Below are 25,577 nucleotides of genomic sequence, written 5' to 3' on the forward strand. Positions count from 1 at the left end.
CTATCATGAGGTGCCAATCCACATGGCCCTTTTCGCGTAGACGTACGTCTCCACACTATGGAGTCCATCCATAGTGTGGACATGAGGTGTCATGTCCACATGATGGAGGTTGTCCATAAATCCGAAAGCGTAGAGATTGCCTAAATATTGAAATCCCCCCCCCCCCCCCCCCCCCCGACTTTTAAACAACTGACCACAGTTAAAAACCTTCTGAGTATGCTTCTAGGAGTTGTGCGGATACTTGTGGAAGCATACCTTATCCATCTATTTAGCATCCATGGGTGAATAATTCTTGAACTTTACAAGTTAACATCTTTAAAGTTTGCCATCTGCAAGCTTATGCTCTTTGAAACACAATCACCTCTAGCTATAACACCTTTTGTAGCTCATCCACTTCAAATGGATCTTCCATAACCAAAAACTTTAGGCTTTGGTCCCACATATTTACATAAGAGGCTAGAGTCTTATTGAAAGACTCAAAGATTTCATTACACGAGTAGAACCCTACTAACCCCTACTAGCTCTACATGTTGGAATAAAGGAGATGGCTCCAAGAGGAGTCACAAGACAACCCACCCTTGGGCTATTAGGACCAGGGAGTGGGAGTGAAAACCCTTTAAGGGGGGAAGCCTTCCTTCTTGAAGCTACTTTGCGGCTACAACATCAAGCCCTAGCCCCAAAACTATTTAGCATAAGCCTTATATTATTTGGGTCGGGAGTTGGAGGAAATGTAGGAGCCTCATGCTTCACCTTCATGCTCTTCGGCATAAGTACTTCCAGGAATGCTAGCTTCGGAGTGGACCCTAGGGTAACACGAAATACTAGCACACTTGGCTTCATATAGTATCATATATAATTATAGGTAGAATAAAATACCTATCTCCCACCTATCTCTACAATGTCTATGTGGGTGAAGTTCTTGCAAATTTTTGAACTTTATTTGTGTTTTTGCAATTAGTAAGCATATCAGTCTACCTTATCATTAACAACCACTCTCACAAACCCTAAACTACACATAATAATCAAAAGCATGTTTTTCACTAATTTAAGTTTGACTAGGTGCTTATAATCATAGTAACACAACATCAGGTTTCTAAGGTTAGAAATCTCTAAAACATTTCTGACTAGAAATGTTTCTAAAATGCTAAAAACATTCGACAAAAAAATTCACCCAATATCGAGATTGATTTTTAAATCCTTTTTTTTTTTGTTTCTTTGCCTGTCTGCACGCATGAGTTTTCCACTACCTTTTTGTTGGTTTCCATTTCTACACATCTAAGACGCTAGGGGAAGGCACAAGTAATGGTCTTTATTGATTAAATAGAATGGCACTATGTTGAATGGGGTATAGAAAAAATGTGATTTGCCATTCATGTCTCCACTTCATATCTTTTTGTGATGCATCTCTCCTAGTAATCTCAAATTTTTTCTATTAAAAAAAGATCGATACCAAGAAGATATTTTTTTACATTAGCCTGAGAAGAGGCGAGAAGCTGAAATTGGCTCCCCATGTTTTTATTTTTTAAAAAATTTAACCCTATTTTGAAACCTAAATTAAAAATGGGAGCTTTTAAGGGACTTCTTTATCTTTAGTATCCTCTCGTGCAAGACTCTTGGTTAAGGGAGAATGCTAGGAATGCATAAGTCCTTGCTTCAATCCTTGCCCAGAGAGTGCAAGCCTAAAATGATATTTCTTTAGTGTCCTCTCATGCAATGCAACACTATCATGCTAAACACACACAAAAAAAAAATGATATTTCTTTAGTGTCCTCTCATGCAATGCAACACTATCATGCTAAACACACAAAAAAAAAAAAAACAAGGGAGGAGGATTGTTTCACATAGCCCATATAAACTTTGTTACGTGAATGATCTAAATTAATGAAACCCGGAACGTTTGAAAGCGGCTAAACAAAAGTTTCATGAGGCAAGCTCGCGTCCTGTGTGCGCGAGAGAATTAGCTAGGGTTTTGTGTGTCAGGGAACACTCGCAGCATGCCAGGGCGTCCTGCGAGATGGGCTCTCTCTTCAGCTTATGGGATCCTGTGCGGCTCCAAGCGCCCTGTAAGGCCGTATACACCCCGGCCGTACACCCCTTGTCCGTTCACGTTCTTCTCCACAGCATCCCCTCAGGTGGAGCAGAGTGACGCGGCTCCGGCTGCCTCGCCCAACATCCGCAACCTTGCTGTCATCGCCCATGTCGATCACGGCAAAACTACCCTCATGGACCGCCTACTCAAGCAATGTGGCAACGCCCTTTCCCAGGAGCGCACCATGGACTCCATTTCACTTGAGCGCGAGCGCGGCATCACCATCGCCTCCAAGGTGCACACGCAATCATCTTGTTTTGCATATCTTTATGGTTTGATGTGTAGAGAAGGCTCTTCTAGGAATAGGGTACATATCCAGATTAGAAAATTTCATTTGGTGGAGGTGGTATGGAGCTTCTGTATGCCGGCAATGCAGAATTGGCTTTTATGTAAACCTACAAAAGACTATCAGTTGTAAGCTACTAACATAGCAAACACATCTAAATGTTGTTTAGCATCGTATGACAACAAATCAATCACTTCTAGGAGCAGGGTTTCTCATATGGAATTGCCAATGTTATGTGTTAATCAGATTTTCGATTGTAAATAAATTGGTGGTATTGTCTCGATATCATCTAGTCATTATTAGCACCATGTTTTATTTAAAGCATTCAGTTGCGGGCTATGGCTAACCATACCTTACCACGTATGATGTCTAGACTCCACTTCTTTTTGGTAATTTGATCATTCAAAGGACGTGCAAGCATAATTTGTGATTTATTACCTTGTTCACTTTCTTTGCAAATGCTAGACTAGTAAAACACGTTTACAAACCATACTTCAAATGGATGATTTTGACGGATTAGAATTGAGATCGATCAAGTCAAATTGTTTATTTATTAAGTTATGTCCAATCCATCAGATTGAATGTTGGGACTTGAGTGTCTCTTGTCTAAATATATGGTGTAGATCTCTTGTCTAAAGGTGTGGTGTAGGGGATTCAGCTTGTGTGTAATCAAGCTGAGGGTCTTTGACCCATGTTTTGTTTGGCGAACCAACAGTCTAATTATTTCACTAAAAAATATAAAACTCAGCTTTTGCATTGTCGAAGGTAAATTGCTAGGCACAAGTATTTTTAGGTGTATGCTGTGCTCTGTGTACATTGCACTAAGTCCTTGTAAGGTATCCTGTATTTTACAAACCTTTCACAATGCTTTGCGTGAACCTATACTCCAAGTTTTGTGCCAACAATGAGATAACACACAAGCTCGTGAGGATTAATTGTTTGGGCCATGGTTGTGGGAGTGGCTTTATTTACGAGGAGTGGGGTGAAATAGGGTTGCCTTATTTGGGTCCTAAATCGATGAGATCTTTGACTTCATTAATAGACTAGGTGGTGAGTGTTATCTACCGCGTGCCATACGCACACAAGACTAGCTTCGAGGCTTGGGGTAGCTTGGAGCTAGGCAAGCTGATTGGCGAGTTGGGCTAGGGATGGAATGACGGGTGGGCGCCCAAGTGGGGATGCCCTGATGGGCGGTTACCCAAGTGTGGATGCCTGGTGACCGGCCAAGAGCCTATAAAAGGGTGGCCAAGATCAGTCAGTTGGTCATAGAGTCTCACAAGTCTTTGCGAGAGCTCTGCGGGGTTAGGAGCCTAGATCTAGTGTAGACGTGCACCTGCTTCATGCAGCTGAGGCCGGCAGCAGTCTTGAGGCCCACGAGGGTAGCTTTGTGGCGGTATGGGACGCCATGGAGTGGAGATTGGTCGATGGTCTTGCTAGTTAGCTTAGCTCGTGGCTCGGTGGGGACAACCAAGACTTGTGGGCTTTGCCCACGGTTGTCATGGTTGGGTGGTGAGTCAGGCCTGCATCCCCTTCACGTTGTTTGGCTTTGTTTTGCAGGTTTCGAGTCATGTTTCAGTATTGCTCTACGAGGAGATCCGTGGAGTTTTGACAGTGGTAGAGGCTTCCTAGCAGGCACCTTGATCTCCTTCTATTGTATGAGATGACATAATACTTACTGTAGATTTAGTGAAGGGATTAGAGATACACTTGGATGCATTACACACCTTTCGTAGGCAGTAAGCCTCATGGTTAACCTTGGAAAGCCTAGGCTATGATCTTTAACACCTCTCCTTCAATAGCATCAAGACCTCAATTCTCCTACATTGAAGACTGTTACATCTCGAGGTTGCAATAGGGTTACTATGACTAACCTAGGCCCTTTTTATACAAGTTTGGGGGTGGAAAGCTATGCTTTTCCTCCTTAGAGAAAAAAAACTACTCAAGTGCTTTTCCAAAAGACTCTTCGAATAGCTTTTTCCCTTTTTTTTTCAATAAAAAAATTACACATGGCGCTTAGCGTTTTCTTTTTTCGAAAATCCACGCTTGCGCGTTTTGGACTGCCCGACGCTTTTCTCTTTGGCGCTTTTCCTTGTTGGCCGGCGCCTTCACTTGTGTTTGCTGCCTGGTGATGCACTTCGCTTCTTGGTGCCTGTCGCCTCTCTCTTGCGCTGAGTGCACATGCGCGCTTATGTGGGTGCCCGTGCCTGTGCAGCCAGCTGCCTACATGGCAGCACCTGGAGGCTGGAGTTCTGCCTGTGCAGCTAGCCACCACATGTCAGCTGCAGTCAGCCATACGTCAGCTCCAGCAGCCACGTCAGCCCAGCCATGTGTCATCGTTTGTAGCCAGGTGTGCCACGTGGCAGTGCCATGTGAGCTGCTGACTGGTTGTACTTGTACGGCTGACCACAAGTAGCCTTGAAAGAGAAGGAGACTGCTACACCTGCAACAAGGTAAGAGAAAAACACATATACATGCACATGAGCATGCACGCACATGCACACACACACACCAAACATATATCTGCATCCATACACGTGTACAAACTTACACATGCATATACAGAATTAAACATGATCAGTGAATGTTAAACATGCTTAGATATAATCACACAGTGCTTAAGAAAAGAGGTAAAATACTCAGTCCTGTAACATGTGTAACTCTTGAGCAATCATTGCCATTGCATGATCCATATAAGATTCAACTTTCTTGGCTTTCAAACGGTCATGTACCAGTGGATCCTCGTGGCGGTACAGATTCAATTCTTCTTGTTGTGCATGGAGAAGAGCCTACATACGAGTAAGTTCAGCCCTCAAAACTATGGACTCTTCTTCCTGCATCTTCTCTTTGCCACGAGACGGCTGTCCTACATATTCATGCTCGTGAGTTTGCTTGTGCACCACATGAGTTTGCTTGTCTAGTAAAGCATTGGAGGCATGCATTTCATTGTCTCCGCCTCGTGTTAGCATCTCCAACATTCACTGTATGGTTGTCCATGTTGTTCGAAGTGTAGAGATAGCTAGTGTTCATGGTGATCGTCTTTCACGATAGAAGTGAAAGAGAACTATATGCTGTGATACCAATGTAACTTGGTTGAACACAATGCTAATCAATACACTTAAATACACTAAGATTTGATGGACACATGCTCAATATAAGAAGTAATTTGCTGAATTGACAAGAGACACACAATGAGCCGGAACGGTCGGCCCCTCCCTCAAATAAAGTATATTGATCTTGGGAGAATCAAGTACATTGTGTCATGGGCATTTCTGACTAGATTTCCATACCAATGCATATGAATATAGCATTGCAAACAAGTGGTTGTAGGTGTAGACTTGTAACTCACACTACCCTCTCAAGCATAGTCACGTGGGACTCGACATGGGGACGGGGATGAAAAAGATTGAGAATGGCCATTCCCTGTGACTATAGAGTGACATGGGACGGGAAGATGCTTCCATCCCCAACATTTCCGAGTCTCAAAATGCCCATTCCTTGTGACCATGACTTCTTGTAACCATGTGGTGTATTACTTTTGGCTGGGCCTTCTCATGGGCCTGCCTTGGTCAGGTTTAACAGTTGATCTGCAACTTTCTGTGGGCAGGCAGCGACGGGAGGCTTGCCTGGGCCAAGGTAGCCTGGAGAGTGATCATACATCTGTGCCATAGAGGGAGCCTGGGCATTATCGACCCTGCCATTTGGAGCCGTGTCCTTTTGGGCAAGCTGATTGTTAGCGGACTTCTTCAAGGTGGCGAGCCATGGAAGGATTTCCTCCTGGTCAGGATATCTGCCCGTACATCGAGTTTGGTACTAGATGGATCTTCACGGAGATGCGGGCTTGTGGCTCTAGCCTAGCTTTTGAGGATTGATTTGCAACTAGTTTATTACGAGCTTGGGATATCTTGAGGCCAGCTCTCCAGCAGTCTGTTCTGGTTGCCCTTGAGGAGCATCTCCGATAGCCCTTGATTTATAACCCCTTGATCCGTTTACCTAGTGGTCACATGCTAGGGGCTCGGCCTGGTTAGGTTCCTTGGAGATTGGCTTACATTTAGACAGCTCCCCCTTTTGGCTTAGGAGAGGGGCCTGACTGGGATCCGGGGTAGGGATAGACACAGTGTTCGACATCGACTCGACTATTCCTCCGAAGTGGTTGACCCCGTTCCTTGACCCTATTCCCCCGTAGTGATTGGGAGTGTTCACCAGGCATGATATTCTCCTGGCAGTTCATAGTGCCGGGAGCCTTCTTGAGGCTTTGGCGACTTGGTCCTTTTCTCATAGATAGGGATCTGGAGCCCACTTGGCACTGCAGTCCACCTATGTGGTTATTCCCTCCCCCACCCCTTGTATGAGATAGCCTTCTCCTCATAGAGTGGCCAGCCAGAGGAGAAGTGCATCCTTCGCTCCTATTTTGTTCTTTGATCCTCGTTCCGTACATGGAGGCAAGTTTGTATCTAGCCTTTTGTGGTTGTTTTTGTTAACGAATAGAAGGATCTTTTTTCGAGAAAAAAGAAAAAGAGCGGGTTCACACACAGGTATGACCTTGATTCCTAACAAAACCCCCCTCAAGCGATAACCTCATACTGTGTCAAGGATAAATCTAGGCTCATGGTTTCTCATGCTGGATTTCTTGGTCAAGGATAGATTACACGGCTCTAGTTTCATAGGCTAGTTATGGGATTCCATGGGTAAGGACAAGCAAGGATCAAGTCACACACATAAAAGTGAAAACAACACAACTCAACAGAACACATATCTTGGACTTTAAAAAGCCCATTCATCATAAGAATAGTTTGCTTCCTCTATGGAAAGCTCTGTCTCTTGAATGATACTAGCATTTGCCTTTTTGTGAAAGTAGTTCTTTTCATTGTGGTTGTTTTTCCCACAATGTTTGCACGGCTTCTTTAAATAGCAGTCCTTCTTAGGATGATTGCTCCTATCACAAAGGGGACACTTTATACCTTTGAAGTTCTTCTTTGTAAAGGAGTTGTCTCCCCCTGCTTCGCTGTTTTTAAGCTTCCTTTCTTCTTTTTTGAAGGAGGCTATGACCCCTTTCAAGGTGAGATTGGGTAGGTTCTTCAGTGTGGTGATGAGGTTGCCATAGCACCTTCAAGCATGGACTTTATCAATACTACGAGGGTCACATCTTCTTCCACATTTGCTTAAAGTCTTGCAAGTTGTTCATTAGAGACTTCATTTTGTTCACATTTTGTGAGTCCATAGAACTCTATCTGCAAAGAAACCTTTGAGTTTCTTGCATGAGCTTGGAAGAGCTTGTCCAACTGTCATAAGCCTCTTTGGAGGTAGGGAGATCTGCAACATGGTATATGAAGTTATCAGAGAGGCCAAGGGCTATCAGGCCAAAGGCTTTTTGATCTCTAAGCTTCCAAGCTTTTTGTGTTGCATCATCTTGCTTGGGCATCTTCTCTTTCCCTTCAATGAAAGGCTAGAGACATTCTCTCATTAGACTAAACTTCAGCTTAGTTTGCCAGGTGTGAAAATTCTCCCCATTGAATTTTTCAAAGAACATGTGGAAAGTGTTAGGTTAGGTTTGCACAGAAAACAGAGACATACACAGAGAAGTACACAGTAGTAAGCACTCTCATGAGAGAGAGATAGTGATTGATGCTCACCCAAAGAAGATGGGGCACAATGTGTGGAGAAAGTGAGTTGACTCCACAATATCAAAATACATAATAAATGTGGTGTCCTTTCACACCTAATATCCAAGGGGAAAAACCCAAAGGGAGAAAAGTGCCCTTGGTTAGCCCATGTTCACATGTGGCACTACTCATAGCATATGTGGCATAACTCATAGGATATATGCCAATAATTCTCCCTGTAGTGGCAATGTGAACGTGTACAAGGTTTGAGCAGATCGCTCTTTGTAGGAGAGTAAGTCTAAAGCTTTGCGGAAAGCTTCAAACTTCTCTCGAGGCAACGCCTTCGTGAACAAATCTGCAACATTGTCTTGTGTAGAGCAATAAGATAATGACTTGCATGGATCCTCTCCTTGACATAGTGATAATGAATCTCTATGTGCTTAGCACGTGCACGAAACATTGGGTTTCGTGCCACGGCTATAGCACTCTGATTGTTAGTGATATGGTGGTGGGTGTCTATTGACACTCATGAAGATCAATCATCAATCTCCTCAGCCATACACAATCTATTGTGGCCCTAAAGGCTGCCCTGTACTCAGCCTCACAAGTAGATGTGGCAATGGTGGGCTACTTTTTGCTCAGCCATGATATGCATGAATGTCCCAAAAAGAAACAATTCCCATTGGTGGATTGCCGTGTATCATAGTCACCAGCCCGGTTGGAATCAAGTTAAGCATGTAACTGCAAGTTGCCCTCCCCCTGGGATATACCAACACAAGATCCAGGGAGCCCTAAAGATAGCGGAAGATCTGCTTCACTGCATGCCAATGGTTTGTACTTCGGTTGTGTATAAATTTGCTACACTGGGAAAAGCCAACCTGAATATCCGGGCGTGTGTTGCGTAAGTATATGAGGTAGTTCATTGCCTGGCTGTAAACACTCATATCAAAAGGCTCTCCAACATCATACATGCTCAATTTCAGCCCTAGCTCCATCCGAGTAGAGATGGGCTTACAATCTTGAAACCCAAATTTGTGCAATAGCTTTTGAATGTACTTTGATTGGTGTACATAAATCCCAACATCTGTGTGCACCAATTGTATGCCCAAATAATAATGCAACAATCCTAAATCTGTCATCTCAAATGACGTTTGCAATTCAGCTTTGAATGCTGAAATTTTATGCATATCATTCCCAGTTAGCGACAAGTCATCGACATAAAGAATGAGCATAATCAAAGTGCCATGATCCTCTTTCGCATAGAGGGTTCTCTCCGTTGGACTAGTGTGAAATCCCTGTGTGGTCAAATAAGTATGTATGTTCTCATATCAAGCTCGAGGAGCTTGTTTGAGACCGTCAAGTGCTTTTCGAAGCTTGCATACTTTGTTTTCATGACCATGCATCACAAAACCGATGGGCTGATTTACATACACTTCTTCCTACAAATCCCCATTGAGAAAAGCTGATTTTATGTCCAATTGATGCACTTTCCATCCATGATGGGCAGCCACTGCAACAACACATCTAACTGTGGCCATATGAGAAGTACGTGCGAAAGTCTCATCATAATCAATGCCTTTTTGTTGGGCATATCCTTTGGCCACTAGCCTAGCCTTGTACCTGTCGATGGTACCATCAGACTTTCTTTTTAACTTGTAAACCCACTTTGTGCGAATGGGCTTCTTGCCACGGCAGGCAAGTCTATCGAATCCGTTTTTATAGATAGAATCCATCTCATTTTGCATAGCTTGTATCCAATGCTCATCCTCATGAGCCTCTTCAAATGAATCTGGCTCATGTGCATCACAGAGTATACTCATGCAAGCAACATCTGCGTGTTCTCTTGCATTACGTGAACAGCCCTAGTCCTGCTACCAAGTGGAGCTGAAAGTCAGCTCTCCTGTAAAGTACGGAGCAGCCAACGAGGCACAACTCTAGCCTCTTCCGTTGTTGTCCGTTCTTGCTCTACTGCGTCCTCCACATTTTGAGGTGTTATGAGCTCATTCATGGGCTGATTTTGAGTACCCAAATGCTGTCCATAGGCAAAGTTGATGGCTGATCTGTTGAGCCATCAATTCCCAACGGGAGAATTCCTTCAAACATGTCATGTGGGCCCGAAGGTGGCTTTTTAAAAAATTCAGCCAATGGCTGGTCTGAATTTTCAGCAAATACAACATATCTGTTGTCCAAAATCCTTTGTGTGGAAGGATTAAAGAGACGGTAGCCTTTACTGCCACTGCTATAACCCACAATTATGCACTTAGATGCTTTGTCATCAAGCTTACCTCTCAATTGCTGAGGTACATGTGCAGAAGCTTTACATCCAAAAACTCTAAAGTGATCAACTTTAGGTTTCCTTTTGTGCGTGGCCTCATATGGCGTTATGGTTTTCAATGCTTTGGTAGGGCATCTATTCAATACATGTGCAGCACACATTATTGCCTCCATCCAGAATTTGTGAGGCAATCCTTTGACTTTAACCATGCATCTAGCCATTTCCATCAAAGACCTGTTCTTTCTCTTAGCAAGACCATTTTATTGAGGAGAATATGGCATCGTGCATTGATGCTTTATGTCTTTTTTTTGCCATAAATGCTTTGAAAGCAATGGACATGTATTCCCTCCCTCGATTTGTACGGAGGGGAGGGTTTGCACTTTGCAACCTGTTTGATTTTCAACTTGTGCCACAAAATGCTGAAAACATGTAAATACGTGAGATTTTGCCTTAAAGGGTTACACCCAAGCAAATATGGAGTAGTCATCGATAAAGGTTACAAAGTATAGATGCTTTCCAAAAGGTGGTGTGCGCATAGGACCCCACACATCATTGTGCACAAGCTGTAATTTCTGGATAGCCCTTGTTGATCCATCTTTTGGGAATGTATTTCTGTGCATCTTACCCAATATGCACTCTTCACATACATGTTTTGTTGGCAGCTCTACATGAGGCATATCTTGTACCATTTTATGCCTTTGCAATAGCATCAAACTGCCATAATTCACATGCCCAAACCTGGCATGCCGCAATGCTGCCTCGTGCATGAAGTGACCAATGCATAGCCACCTTCACGGTCTTTCACTGTGCATCTGTCGTCCTTAAAATTCACCGCATATCCTCTTTTAGCAAAAGAGCAGACGGACAACAAGTTCTTCTTAATCCCTGGCACATGGAAGACATAATTTTGCGCCATGTGCTGTTGTGAGGATCACCTCACCAACACCCTGAACTCGATAAGAAGAATTGTTTGCACATGTTACTCGCTTGCCTGGACAACCATAATCTTCTTAAACAAATCCCTCCGTGAGGTAATGTGTTTAGAAGCACCACTGTCAAAGTACCATGTGTCGTGTCTTTCATCGACACTGAGAGACATGCTCCAATGATGCGTCGTAACTGCAAGTAAGGAAAAGTCCACTCATCCTGCACAAGATTTATTGATGCATCATCTTTCCTTGCAGGTGATGAAGAAGAATCTACAGCCATGCTACTTTCCTTTTTCTTCTCTTTTGCAAGCCTCTTTGTGCACTCATTCAAGTAATGACCTAGCTTCTTGCAATAGTGACATTTGCCCTTTTTCTTGGGCTTTCCTGCATCATTTTAGCCTTTTCTGAAGGCTGTTCCGAATTAGCCTTTGGCTGAAAACTGTGTTCGACTTTTCCCTTGTCCTTATCTTGGGCAACAAAAGCCCCATCACCACGCATGCTGGAACATTTGTTCTTCCGATTTCGCTCCTCTTGTAGTAACAAACCAACCAGCTCTACAAACAAGATTGGTTCCGGGTTTCCACGCATAGAGAGAGTGAGTGATGTGTGGAAGTTCAAGTAGGTTTCTGGCAAAGATGATAGTGTCCTGGAAACGAGCTCTTTTTTGGAAATGACCTCATCAATATTGAGCAGTTGCTCTCGAAGATCCTGGATCTTTGTTAGATGATTAGCCATACTATAACCATCATTCATGTCCAAGTTCTCAAGCTCTTTCTTGAGAAATGCAACCTTGGTCTCATTCTTTGCCTGATACATGTTTCAAGTACATCCCAAGCTCGTCGTGAGGTCCTACAAGACCGAATATGCGGTATGATTGATCACTTTACTGACAAAGCAATCAAAGCCATTGCTTGGGCCTTCTGCTCCTCTGAGAGAGGAGTGGGTATTGCAGCTTGTTCAGCACCACGGCCAGGTGTGTTAGGTGCTATGTCAACAGGGCGTACATCTTCACCTAACACATAACCCCATAATCCTTTGGCCACAAGAAGATTTCGGACCATGAAACTCTAGAGGGAGTAATTACTTCCATCTAATTTGTCTTCTTGGGAAAAAATATATCAGTCGTATTTCCAGCCATGTGCTGAAATCTCTTGCAAGAGAGATGTAAACACGTGTAACCAAATATGCTGTAAAAAGCACCTGCAGGCAAAATCCCAAACGCACTAGAATGCAATGCCAGGCAACCACAAAGTCCTGTGCAAATGTTTTGCCCCAAATACAAGGTTGTAGATGAGCTATGCCAATGAGCTTTAATTGTGGGATTAAGCACTAATTTTAGAAAAGCCCCAAAATTTTGTGTGTTCTGTAATTGTAATTGTGCAATTAAGCACAAATTTTGAAAAATCTCCAAAATTTATGTGCTACCGTGCATTGCTAGCTGCTCTTGATTTTTGCAATGAAGTAATAAATTCACAAAAGCCCCATAGATTCAACCAAAAATCAGTTACCTCTAAAGCTGTAAACTTGTTTTTTGCAAACTGTTTGCTATTGGCATGCAATGGTGGGAGGTGTAGTTTGGTATTGTGACGCTGCAGGCGGAACTGGCCGGAGCTTCTATTGTTGCGGGTGGAGCGAATGGCGGAACCGGTTGCTGGTCTTGAGGGTGCTGTTGACGGGCTGTTGTTGCAGGCACACTGACACTGTTGTGACAGAAGCTGCAAGCTATGGTAGCCAAGACGGGTGTTGTAGGAGACGGCGACCGGCATAGCGGCAGACACTCGGGCGATGGCGGGCACTCAGGCGGGCGGGCGGGCTGTAGACGTGGGGCGTCTTAGGCGACAGGCAGGAGCTTCGACGAATGCAAGGCGGAGGCGACAGATAGGTCGGCGGTGACCAGAGCAGCTGGGTGCGTGACGGTGGAGTTGAACAGTGTGAAGACGGTTAGGCACTGGACGACGGCCGCGCATGTCGGAAAGAATGGGGACGATGAGGGAGAGTTGGCCCCAAAATTTTCACAATTCTGTCAATCGCCACGTAGGCCTTAAGTGCGGCTGAGCGCTACCTCTTGTGGTGCGAGCGTTGCCTGTGGATGGGGCGGTGGTGGAGCCCTGACTGGAACGGGTGAGGGAGAGGTGGAGAGGACACAGTATTGGGTCCCAATTACCCTCTGTAGGGCCCCCACCACGGATGGTGTATTTGCTTTATTAGAATGATGAGAAAATCTGAAAGAAAATACAGTAATCTTGGACCTTTTCTTGGCTGGAAAATCCCTGCCCTTGACCTTCAGTTCTCCACCCCTTTGCTTGGCAATTCCCTTGGCTTATCTAGCCCTTGATTTGCTTTGAGCTCTAGGTGAAAAATGAGATAAATGAATGGGATTGTGGCCTCCACTATTTATACTACTTCCCAACAGCAGTCGGCCAGTAGTAGATAAACAGGCAGCCAGCACAAATGTCCCACGACTGGTAAAAATTCAGCAATAAATGCTGAAAATATTCACATAAAATGCTGCTTTTTTTTCCTTAAAAGGCTGGACATGATGCGCCTGTTTCTGATTGGCTGGACACAGCTTTTGCCCACAATCCAAGGGCTGGGCAGCCTGTATGGGCTGCCCCATACATGCCCTACAGCCATATAAAGGCTGTAAACTCCTGGAAATTGCCTTATCTTTGCCCTAGGGCTGTCCTACAGCCCCTCCATGGCTGGTGGGTTCAGCTTGGGCCTTCCTGGCCCTCATGGGGGTGATTCCGCACCATTCCCATGCCCACACTAAGATCCGGGGTAGCCCTATGGGCTGGCCCCTTGTCCTAACCACTATCTACTCAGTGATCTGGCATCCTGTACCACACCGGATACATAGAACCACTGACATCATTCTAGAGGGAGACTCACAACGCGGACTGGCACTGTTTCATGTGCATGACAGTGCACACCTGACCTTAGACTCCTGTGCAGGACAATGCACACCTGACCTCGGACATCTGAGATGGATCCTTGGTTGACTCGTCCCGGACTGGGCTCACATGGGACCAGTTCACCATCCCAGGTCCTGCACCTTCTGTACAGAAATGTCTACATGGGATCCAAGTGCGGGATGCACGTGACATCCCCTTCTGCTTAACTTGACGGAAGCTGCACAGTCTCCAAATAATCTGTCAATAACACCGGATAGTCTTCAAAAAACTCTTTGTCGAGCCATACCGCTTCATGAGTTCCTCGGTCCTGAAACTTCGTGAGGAACTGTCGTAGTCTTCGGCCTGAGCCATGCTTGAAACGGTGCAGAGAAGGATCTGTTCTGGAACCATTACTTCTGCTTCATCAACAATGTTTGGTTCCGCTTCGTCTTTGACCTCTGAAGGGGGTGGACTTGCATATGGCTTTAACCATTTGACATGAATTACATCGTGCATAGTCCAACTCGGAGGTAGCTTTAACTACATAGACACCTCAGTTATCTTTTTCCGGATGGGAAAAGGTCCGAAGCTCCTGAAAGACAACTTTGGGCATCGCTTGCCCACCTGCTTCAATCTTTGCTTCATAACCCGAAGATAAACCCAATCCCCTTCCGAAAACTTCATATCCCTTCGGTCTTTATTGTCCTGTCGAGTGTAGGCCTCTTGCGCTTTAGCCAATCTGTCTTTTACTGACTCTAAGATCTCCTGATAAGACTCCGTCACTCTGTTCGCCTCCGGTACTGAAGACGAAGTCTTGGTTAACACCGACTGGAAAGGTCTTCCAAACGCTCTCATATGGAGTCCTGCCAATAGCTAAAGAAAAAGAGTCATTCAAAACAGCTTGAACTAAAGGCAAATACGATTCTCACTTACCTTGTTGATCGTGGACATAACACTTCAGCACATCAAAGGCCAACTGGTTGTATATCTCTGTCTGGCCGTCTGTTTGTGGGTGGAATGCATTGGAAAAATTCAGCTTAGTACCAAAAATATCAAACAATGCCCTCCAAAAATGACTGGTAAACTTGGCATCTCGGTCTGACACTATGGTCCTAGGAATCCCGCCAATCGGGTACCAATGCCGAATGAACAACTGGGCAACATCCTCGGCTGTCACATTGGCCCTGCAAGGAATAAGCATAACAAATTTGCTAAACCTATCAACAATAGTTAAGGAATAAGCATAACAAATTTGCTAAACCTATCAACAATAGTTAAGCATTGCGTATTACGCTTACTCGGACTGGAAGGCAGATTCGTGACAAAGTCCATGGAAATGTCTTGGAAAGGACCCTCAGGAATTGGCAAGGGCTGTAACAACCCTATCTTCTTTCCACAAGGAGCTTTCACCTTTTGGCAAATGTCACAGCGTTGTACATATGTAAACACATCACGCCTCATCTTTGGCCAATAGTATTGCCGTTCCAATTTCTCTAGAGTCGAATTCATGTCCCTATGACCACCTGTAATGGCGTCATGGGCATCATGGAGAAGAGCTGCCCTGAACGACCTCATGACACATAGTCGGCCTTTGTAGAAAAGCCAACCATCGCGTATCAGAAAATGGCATGGTCCTGTGGCATCCAATGCCTGTTCCCACTGAGTACCGAATTCCTCGGAATCCGCGTACGTGTGCTTCATGTCCTCTAGTCCTGTATCAACAAGGTCAAGTCTAGTGGTCTAAATCGTAGACACTTGTCCCTTCTTGCTCAAAGCGTCGGCCACTGGATTGGCCTTTCCTGGAAGGTACTCAATCATTCCACCGAATTGCTGGAATATTTGACTCCAGCGGTGTTGTCGATCACTCCACTGTGCACTTGGCATCGTCTGAATCCAGCGTAATACCTGATGGTCAGTGCGAACTTTGAAGTCACGGCCATACAGGAAATGTTTCCAATGTTTCAAGGCCTGCATCACTGCTAGGAGTTCACGATCATAGACCGAGTAGTTCTTCTCCGCGGGCAGTAACTTACGAGACATGTAAGCTACTGGATGACCATTCTGTTGTAAAACACCTCCACTTGCGATGTTACTCGCATCGGTGATCACCTGAAATGGTTCATCCCACGAGGCAAGTGCTAAACAAGGTGCTTTCGATAAAGCCACCTTGAGGTTCTGGAATGCCTCCAACGCTCGTGGAGTCATTCGAATCTTTTGCCGTCTTGTCTTCACTCCCTTTAGCAGATTGGTGAGATCTACCGAGAGGGCAGAGAACTTGTCGATGTGGGTGGAATATGCCTGGCATATACCCACAAATGATCTAATGTCATAGGCTATGTGAGGTACTTCCTAGTTGACAATCTCGGCCACTTTAGCCGGATCAAGTCGAATGCCTTCAGCACTAATTATATATCCCAAGTAATGCACCTGGAACAGATAAAATTCCGACTTCTTTTCATTGACGTAGAGCTCGTTGCTTTCCAGCAACTTAAGGACTTTCTCCACATCAACATCATGTTGCTCAACCCTAGCTGAAAATATTAGTATGTCGTCCATAAATATGAACACACACTTTCCAATCAAATCCTGGAAAACACGCATCATCATGCGGTTAAATGTAGCTGGGGCATTCGTCAAGCCAAATGGCATGACCACAAATTCATAGTGGGCCTGTTCCGTACGGAAGGTTGTCTTGGGGATGTCCCCCTCCACAATCCGCACCTGGTGGTACCCACTCTTTAAATCCAGTTTCGAGAACACCTTTGCTCCATTCAGCCTCTCGAGAATATAGTCAATTCGAGGCAAAGGGAATTTGCTCTTGATAGTCAGCTTGTTGAGTGCACGATAATCGACACACAAACGGGAAGACCCATCCTTTTTCTTGACAAATAAGATCGGTGCTCCAAATGGCGATACGCTGGGGCGGATGAAGCCAGATTGCAACAATTCTTGGAGTTGGCGGTCCAACTCCGATTCCATTGCCTTGGAAAGGCGATACGGAAACTTGCTCGGGGGTTCCGAGCTTGGGAGGAGGTTAATCCTGTGATCCTCCGGTGTGGACGGGGGGAGCTGGGGAGAGAGGCTGTCCCGAAGAAAAATCTTATGGAACTTTTCGTGAAGAACCGAGTACTTCTCGGAAGCACTGGCCACCGTCTGGGCTGTCTGGATGTAAATCATCACACACTGTGCGTCTTTCCTAACTGCTTGCTTAGCCTGTAAATGGCTTATGAGCGGAAAGTTCGGAATACCTGGCTCACACTTAATGGTCACTGGGGCGTTTGACACATTCCGATTGATCTGGAACGTGTGATTGTCCCACTTGACATCAGGGAGAAACTTGTGAAACCATTGAATACCCAAAATTATGTCTGCTCCTACAAGAGGGGCAACCATAAAATCACGCACAAACTCTATGCCATGAATCACTAACTTAGCACCTAGAGCTTCATACTTACTCTCGTTGTCATGCCTGTGCTAAAACCCTCAACTTGTTTGTCCACTGAAGTCAGCTCGAAACGAGCATGCCTAGCGGCTTGTTCCGTGACCACATCCTCCGTGCTGCCGCTGTCAAACAAGACAATGACTCTTTGGCCACCTATGTAGCCAAAGGACTTGAGCAATTCGTTGCGCTCATACTCCTGGTCATGGGCGCCCTTCTGCTTATCTTCGAGCTCCCGGCTAATAATTGCTCCAACTGAAGCACCGGGGTTTGAAGAACTAGGGGTAGCCGCTGGGGTCTGTGTGGGAGCTAAGCTCACCACGGAAGCTGTGGAGGCGGCGGCGGCGGCGGGCTATGGAGGCTTCTTAGGACAATCCCGAGAAGTACGTCCTTTTGTATGACAAAAGAAACATCTACCCTCCTCCTTGTACTGAGAAAGTTCCTCGGCACTTAACTTGCCACTTGTCAACTTGCCACTTGTCTTGCCTGCCTCCGCTTTCTGGTCTGGAGTAAGCTTAGACGCATTGTTCGAGTTCTTGGAGCCAGAGGCTTCCGGGCTCTATCCTGGGGAAGACCTTGTTTGGTTCTGGCTTTTGCCCCCCGAGGCGGTAGCCCTGGGAGAAGCCGGCTGGGAAGTCTTGGACTTGCCACCATTGTGTTTCATTTCTGCACTTTGTGCAAGCGAGAGTGCGTCTTCAAAGGTGATTGGCCTAAACATACGCACCTCCCATTGGATTTGCGTGTCCAGGCGATACAAAAACTGCCCTTTCTTGTCCGTATCAGATAAGCCTAATTGCAGACATAAGGTCGAAATTTTATTGGCAAACTGAAGGACTGGTTGCGCGTTCTGACGCGCTTCCCTGACCTCGTCTTCGAGTCGCTCAAGGTAGTGGGGCGGTAGAAACCGCTGCTTAAGGTCGCGGACAAACTCGTCCCACACATAAGCTGCCATACCTGCTGTGGTGTGGGCATGAGCCCACTGAGTCCACCAAGGAATGGCCTCACCTTCCAAGTACCAACGGGCTAAGATCACTCTATCAGTACCTGTTTTCCTAACTGCCGCAAAGTAAGCTTCAAATTTGATGTAACCATGAATAAAGAGTTGTGGGATCGAGTTTACCATTATACTTACAAAAGTTCATTTTCTCAGGAAAATGATTCGAGGGTGCCGCTGGTGTCAATCTGGCGTCCAAGGCTCTGAGGTAACGCTCGTGTTCCACGCGTCGCATGGCGTCGTCTTCTCGTTGTCGGATCTCCAACGCACGCGGACACGAGTCACTCTAATATGCGGAAGCTTCGGAGAAGAATCGGTAACCATAGCAGCTATAAAACGGGTTTTTAATAAAAAATACTCGACGGGACGTTTTTTTTGGATAAAAAACGTCCTTTTGAAAAAAAACGTGAGGTTTTTTTTTATTAAAAAATTTGCCAGGCTAACGTTTAACGTTATGCCTGGGCTTTTTTGGGATCCGCGTGGGCTCTGGTGCGCTCTGTTGCTTCCCAAACCTGCACGCCCAAGTTCCAACCTCACACGGTACGGTGCGCTCTGTTGCTTCCTGAACCTGCACGCCCAAGTTCCAACGGTACGATACTCTCTCTCATCTCTGCTCGTTCGCCCCTGCTCGCCGCCCCCCCCCTCTCCCTTCGTTTGCTTCCTCGCTGTGCTGCTCTCTCATCTCTGCTCGTTCGCCCCTGCTCGCCGCTCCCCCCCCCCTCTCTCCCTTCGTTCGCTTCCTCGCTGTGCTGCTCTCTCATCTCTGCTCGTTCGCCCCTGCTCGCCGCTCCCCCCCTCTCTCCCTTCGTTCGCTTCCTCGCTGTGTTGGTCGCTCCCCTTTCCCCTCTCTCCCTTCGTTCGCCCCTGCTCGCCGCTCCCCCCCTCTCTCCCTTCGTTCGCTTCCTCGCTGTGCTGCTCTCTCATCTCTGCTCGTTCGCCCCTGCTCGCCGCTCCCCCCCTCTCCCCCTTCGTTCGCTTCCTCGCTGTGTTGGTCGCCCCCCTTTCCCCACCCACCCTTGCTCAGGCCCCCAAGGCAGCAACATAACTCTCTCTCTCTCTCCTCTCTCTCTCTCTCTCGATTGAAGATTCTCTGTCTTGAGTCTTGACTCTTACATTCTCTCTCTCTCTCTCTCTCTCTCTCTCTCTCTCTCTCTCTACATATTACATACTATCTACACACACACTCACACACGCATACTTATTACTACCTACAGGCTACGCGAGCGGCGGCACTCGTGTGAGACGCTACATGGGGAGAAAGAAATTAGCGGTATGGGATGAAGTGATCGAGAACAAGGCTGACAAAAATTGGCGGTGCAAGCATTGCAACATTGTCTACACCGGCAGTGCACCGCGTGTTAGAGCTCACCTTCTCCACATTACTGGCCAGGGAGTTGATGTGTGTCCCAACGACATTCTCGACGATGTCATTCAGAAATTGGGTGAAGATCCAAGTGTTGTTCGTGCCAGAAAGAGAGCCCGAGTTGAGGTTCAAGGTACGGCACCTTCCATCATAGATTCCTCCCAGACTTCACCACAACAGGATGTTCCCGCATCATCAGTTGCCGGTTCTTCTCGAGCTCTAGCCTCTTTTCATCCACATAGCGGTGGTGCACATCCATCTTCCACCACAAGCCCTCCACCTCCAAATGTGCCAAAGAAGTCTCTTCAACAAAGTTGGGCCAAAATCAAGCATGAGAATGCAAGACGAAGAGTTCGGCAATACTTCTTCGAGTGCAATGTGCCCTTTGACCATGCTTGCAAGCCGGCTTTTTACACATGCTTAGTGCGGTGGCGGATGTGGGGCCCACATTCAAGCCTCCATCATATGAGATTCTTCGCACCAAAGAATTGAAGGCAGAGGTCATGGACATTGAGAAGGAGCTAGCACCAATACGGGCGGCATGGGCAAGGTATGGGTGTACTATTATGTGTGACGGGTGGTCGGACACCAAACGCCGCCCTCTCTTAAATATCCTTGTCTCTTGTTGTCTCGGCACCATGTTCTTGACTGTCATAGATGGCTCCGGGGAGGCACATACAGCTGAATTTATCTATGGGCATCTAAAGGCAGCAATAGAACAAGTGGGAAGCGAGAATGTGGTTGCGGTAGTCACAGATAATGCATCCAATTGCAAGGCTGCCGGCACACTAGTGGAGAGAGTATCCACAAATCAGTTGGGTTCCTTGTGCTTCGCATTCGATTGATCTTCTAATTGAAGATGTGGGAGCCATACCATGGGTGGCGGATGTGGTGAAGAAGGCTGAGTTTATGGTAAACTATGTGACAAGAAAGCAACGAGCTCTTGGTATCTATCGGGCAAATTGTGAGACGGAGCTCGCAAAGCCTTCAAGTACCCGCTTTGCCTACCTCTTCATTGTCCTCCAAAAATTGGTAAAATGTCGACGTGGTTTGCGGCGTATGATTACGGATGACAGATGGATTTCATGGGATGGTAGCCGCACCGAAAAGGGCAAAAGATTTGAGGATCTCATCTATGAGGCAGCCTTTTGGCATGATGCGGAGTGCATTGTAGCATTCATGGAGCCATTGATCGCAGCACTACGCCTTAGCGACTCGGAGGGATGCACCATGGGCCTCATCTACGAGTTCATGGAGAAGGTGGGCGCGGCCTTCAATGCAAGCAACCTCTTTGATGATGATAGGTATGCTACTTGCAAGTTGTAGGACGTAAGTCGTTCTTTGCTTTTGACTCTTGAGTCTTTTTTCTTATAATGTATTCTAGATTCTAATTTATTGTCTTTTGTTCTAAACTTCTATGTCAATCGGATGGATGAAATCAAGGAGATATGGCAAACACGATGGGATTGGTTTCATCGTCCAATTCATGCTGTTAGCCACATCTTGCATCCACTTTGGAGACAAGATGCTCAGAGACATGATCGCGAGCTAAATGTGGGATGGAGAGAGTACACCACCAAAGTGGAGAGAGACCCAGTAACGCAAGATCTTCTCGAGACCCAGCTTCTTCGGTTTCGCGACATGCATGATGTTGATTTTGGCTCACCACGAGCTAGTCTTCGAGATGCCCAGCTTAAACCTGTCAGTTGGTGGGAGAAGTATGGTGGTGACTGTGCCGAGCTACAGCGCATTGCTATGAGGGTTCTCTCACAAGATTGCTCCTCCGGCGCTTGTGAGAGAAATTGGAGCTTGTTTGCGGCCATACACACAAAGAAAAGAAATTGCTTGTTGCCTACACAATTAAAGCGTCTTGTCTTTGTCAATTCCAATCTGAAGCTTCTTCGAAAGAGGGAAAAAATGAAAGCAATCAATGAGATCAATCCCGACACTTTCAAGGTTGAGATTCGCATGGAGGAGCTAGTGCACCCTCGTGACGAAGAAGATGAAGTGTGGGCTTTCCTTGCAGCAGAGAGAGCCTCTTTTGCTCATCAGACTCGCACGAGGACTGGCACCATAGGCAGGGGCAGAGGCAGGGATAGAGGCAGAGGCAGGGGCAGGGGCAGAGGCAGAGGCAGAGCCCGAGCCAGAGGGAGAGGCCAGCATTAGTGATTGGAGTGTTAGTGAGGAGGATGAGCATGACCGTGACCATGGTGGGGATGATTCTAGCTCAGAGTCCGAGTCTTGACTCTGATGAATGACTCATGAGTCACATTTTGTATGCCACATTCCAGTATCTACAGACTAGTGGCTCATTTTTATGTATGACATATGTTCATTGTTATTATGTTGCGGCTTCGTCCTTATTTATGTTAGGATTCAGGATTCAAGATTCCCATTTTGTGATTTTAGATTCATGAGTACTCAGTACATTTCATGATTATCTTGTATTCTCTAATCTCTTTAAGCATGATAATGATTCATAACTCAAGTCTCTCCTTGTCTTTCAAAATTAAAGTTTAAAGTTTAAACGTTCATAAGTTCATAAGTTATAACTCCAGTCTTGAGTCTTAAAGTTCAACACTTCAAGTTTCAACTTTAAACATGTATGTGACATGTCTCGACCAAATGTAATTAAACTAGTGTTTTTTATTTTAAAAAAAACGGCGTTTTTTATTTTGGCCCCGCGAAAAAAACGTGTAATACGCATATTATACTTTGCCGTATTATACGTCCCGTCCCGTACCTGGCTGCTATGTCGGTAACTTCAATACTCAGAATTCAGCACTCTTTTCGCGATGGAAATTAACGCACAAACCGAAAGGAGAAGTGCAGAAAATAGAGAGAGAGAGGGAGAGGTGGAGAGGATACAGTATTGGGTCCCAATTACCCTCTGTAGGGCCCCCACCACGGATGGTGTATTTGCTTTATTAGAATGATGAGAAAATCTGAAAGAAAACACAGCAATCTTGGACCTTTTCTTGGCTGGAAAATCCCTGCCCTTCAGTTCTCCACCCCTTTACTTGGCAATTCCCTTGGCTTATCTAGCCCTTGATTTGCTTGAGCTCTAGGTGAAAAATGAGATAAATGAATGGGATTGTGGCCTCCACTATTTATACTACTTCCCAACAGCAGTCGGCCAGTAGATAAACAGGCAGCCAGCACTAATGTCCCACGACTGGTGAAAATTCAGCAATAAATGCTGAAAATATTCACATAAAATGCTGTTTTTTTTTCCTTTTAAAAGGTTGGACATGATGCGCCTGCTTCTGATTGGCTGGACATGACGCGCCTGCTTTTTTTTCCTTTTAAAAGGCTGGACATGATGCGCCTGCTTCTGATTGGCTGGACACAGCTTTTGCCCACAATCCAAGGGCTGGGCAGCCTGTATGGGCTGCCCCATGCATGCCCTGCAGCCATATAAAGGCTGTAAACTCTTGGAAATTGCCTTATCTTTGCCCTAGGGCTGTCCTACAGCCCCTCCATGGCTGGTGGGTTCAGCTTGGGCCTTCCTGGCCCTCATGGGGGTGATTCCACACCATTCCCATGCCCACACTAAGATCCGGGGTAGCCCTATGGGCTGGCCCCTTGTCCTAACCACTATCTACTCAGTGATCTGGCATCCGGTACCATACCAGATACATAGAACCACTGACATCATTCTAGAGGGAGACTCACAATGTGGATTGGCACTGTTTCATGTGCAGGGCAGTGCACACTTGACCTTAGACTCCTGTGTTGCAGGACAATTGTCACATGCACTCTGCACTCAGTGCATCATGAGAAGTGTAGCAGTTGTACAATTTTAGAACCCAATAGGATGATAATTGTCGTACGTCGCGACCCCATTGTACATCCTCAGTCCAGGATAAGTCAGGCACGAGCTACGTAGGTCATTCCTCAGCCTTAGCGGGTCAGTCATCAGTCAGTCAAGTCCCTTAACCCACTTGGAGAGAATCATTCATGCATGTAGAGTCAGTAGAAGCCTTAGGGTTTGCATTAGAAAAAGCACTCTGCATCCTACATAATATGCATTCATATGCCTGTGCATCATTTAGAACATCCCAGAAGCCTTAGGGAATTTACTAGGATTTATCTGGTGTTTTTTGCATATTTAATAGTATTTATTTAGCATTATTTGCATTATTGGGCATTTATAAATATAAACTTTATTAAATGACCAACCTCCAGTTAGTATAAATAGGCTTGCATAGAGCTTAGTTATTCATTCAGTCTTCATTGTGCTAAGAGCTCTCCTCCTCAGTCCTAGGAGTATCCTTGCCTTCAGCCCTAGACTAATCGTTTGTCCACCGACCCATCTGACGCATATTTGGTCTAAGACCCATTTGACAGCAATGATTGACCGTTTCGACGGCCTTGGTACCAACTCCCATGTGTTGTTCTTCTTGATGGCATCAAGTTCCACTTGCATGGCTTTCCTCCACGTATCGTGTGAAAGGGCTTCCTTAACGGAAGTGGGCTCCTTGTCCCGCATAATACGAGACATCAAAGCATAGTTTATCTGAAGAAGCTCCGTTGTATTGCTTTTGTCGCGGACTCTCTGCGATTTTCGAGGGCCGTCCTCTGTGGTCCACTCGGAGGGTAGCTCCGTGACACTTGACTCCCAAAGGGTGTCCATCAATCACCTGGGTACTCGAACAGAACATGGAGCCTCCTGTTGTTGCGGGGGCTCTACTCCAGCTGCGGGCTCAACCTGCTGTACTGACTGTGGTTGACCAACTGGAACAATGGTCTGGGAATCATCATCAGACTCCTCTGGATCTCCAAGAAGTGGCGGCTCCTCAATAGTGGATACTAGAACATGCTCATCAAAGACCACATCTTGGCTGACGACAATCTCATTCCTCTCTGGATCATACAATCTGTATCCCTTGGAAAGAGAATTATACCCCACAAATATAAGCTTACGGGATTTGGAGTCAAGCTTCCCCCTTTGCTTCTTCGGAATATGTACATACGCATCGCTCCCAAAAACACGGAAGTGGGAGACATTAGGTTTTCTGCCAAAGTATGCCTCAAACAGAGTCATATTAGGTACTGAAGTCGTTGGAGACCGGTTGAGGGTATGGACAGCCGTTGCCACAGCCTCTCCCAAAGTGGATGAGGAAGATCACGATGCTCCAGCATGGTCCTCACCATCTCCACTACAGTCCTGTGTTTGCATTCTACAACTCCATTCTTTGAAGGCGATCCTGTATTGGCCAGTTCCCTCTTGATGCCATGATCTGCACAAAATCTGACGAAAACATTCGAAGAGAATTCACCCCTTTTGTCAGCCCTGAGAGTCTTTACCTGCAATCCAGACTCTTTTTCCACCATCACGTGCCAATCCTTGAACCGTGCAAAAGCTTGGTCCTTCTGTGAAAGAAAGTAGACCCACGTCAATCTGGTACAGTCATCAACAAGTAGCATGAAATAGAGAGATCCTCCCAATGATGGTGTCTGCTGAGGTCCACACAAGTCAGTGTGAATCAACTCCAATGGTTTTGAAGCCCGCTCGGAAGCTTGCTTCGGAAAGGATTCCCTGTGTTGCTTACCACGTATGCAAGAACTACATTGTCCTTGCCTGCTGCCAACATCTGGCAAGCCAACCACCATTTGGTCTCGGAAAGCTCGCCGCAGTGCATCCACATTTAAGTGGCCAAAACGAAAGTGCCAGAGATCTCCGACCTGAGAACCTGTCAATGAGG

The 25,577-nt window shown here is 45.9% G+C and overlaps 1 protein-coding gene and 1 pseudogene across 1 annotated transcript in view; both read left to right on the plus strand.

Moving 5' to 3' along the window:
* The first annotated feature begins 1,866 nt into the window (after positions 1-1,866).
* Positions 1,867-25,577, plus strand: part of EMB2785 (elongation factor family protein) — a 66,315-nt gene continuing 42,604 nt past the window's right edge. The window contains exon 1 of the mRNA XM_086812609.1: positions 1,867-2,324. Within this exon, the coding sequence (XP_086668735.1) occupies positions 1,995-2,324 (330 nt within the window). The 5' untranslated portion in view covers positions 1,867-1,994. The remainder of the gene's footprint in view (positions 2,325-25,577) is intronic.
* Positions 20,271-22,357, plus strand: LOC147629378 (uncharacterized; annotated as a pseudogene).

The sequence above is a fragment of the Cibotium barometz genome, chromosome 18 (genome assembly GCF_041138505.1).
Source record: "Cibotium barometz isolate CiBa-2024 chromosome 18, ASM4113850v1, whole genome shotgun sequence".
NCBI lineage: Eukaryota > Viridiplantae > Streptophyta > Polypodiopsida > Cyatheales > Cibotiaceae > Cibotium > Cibotium barometz.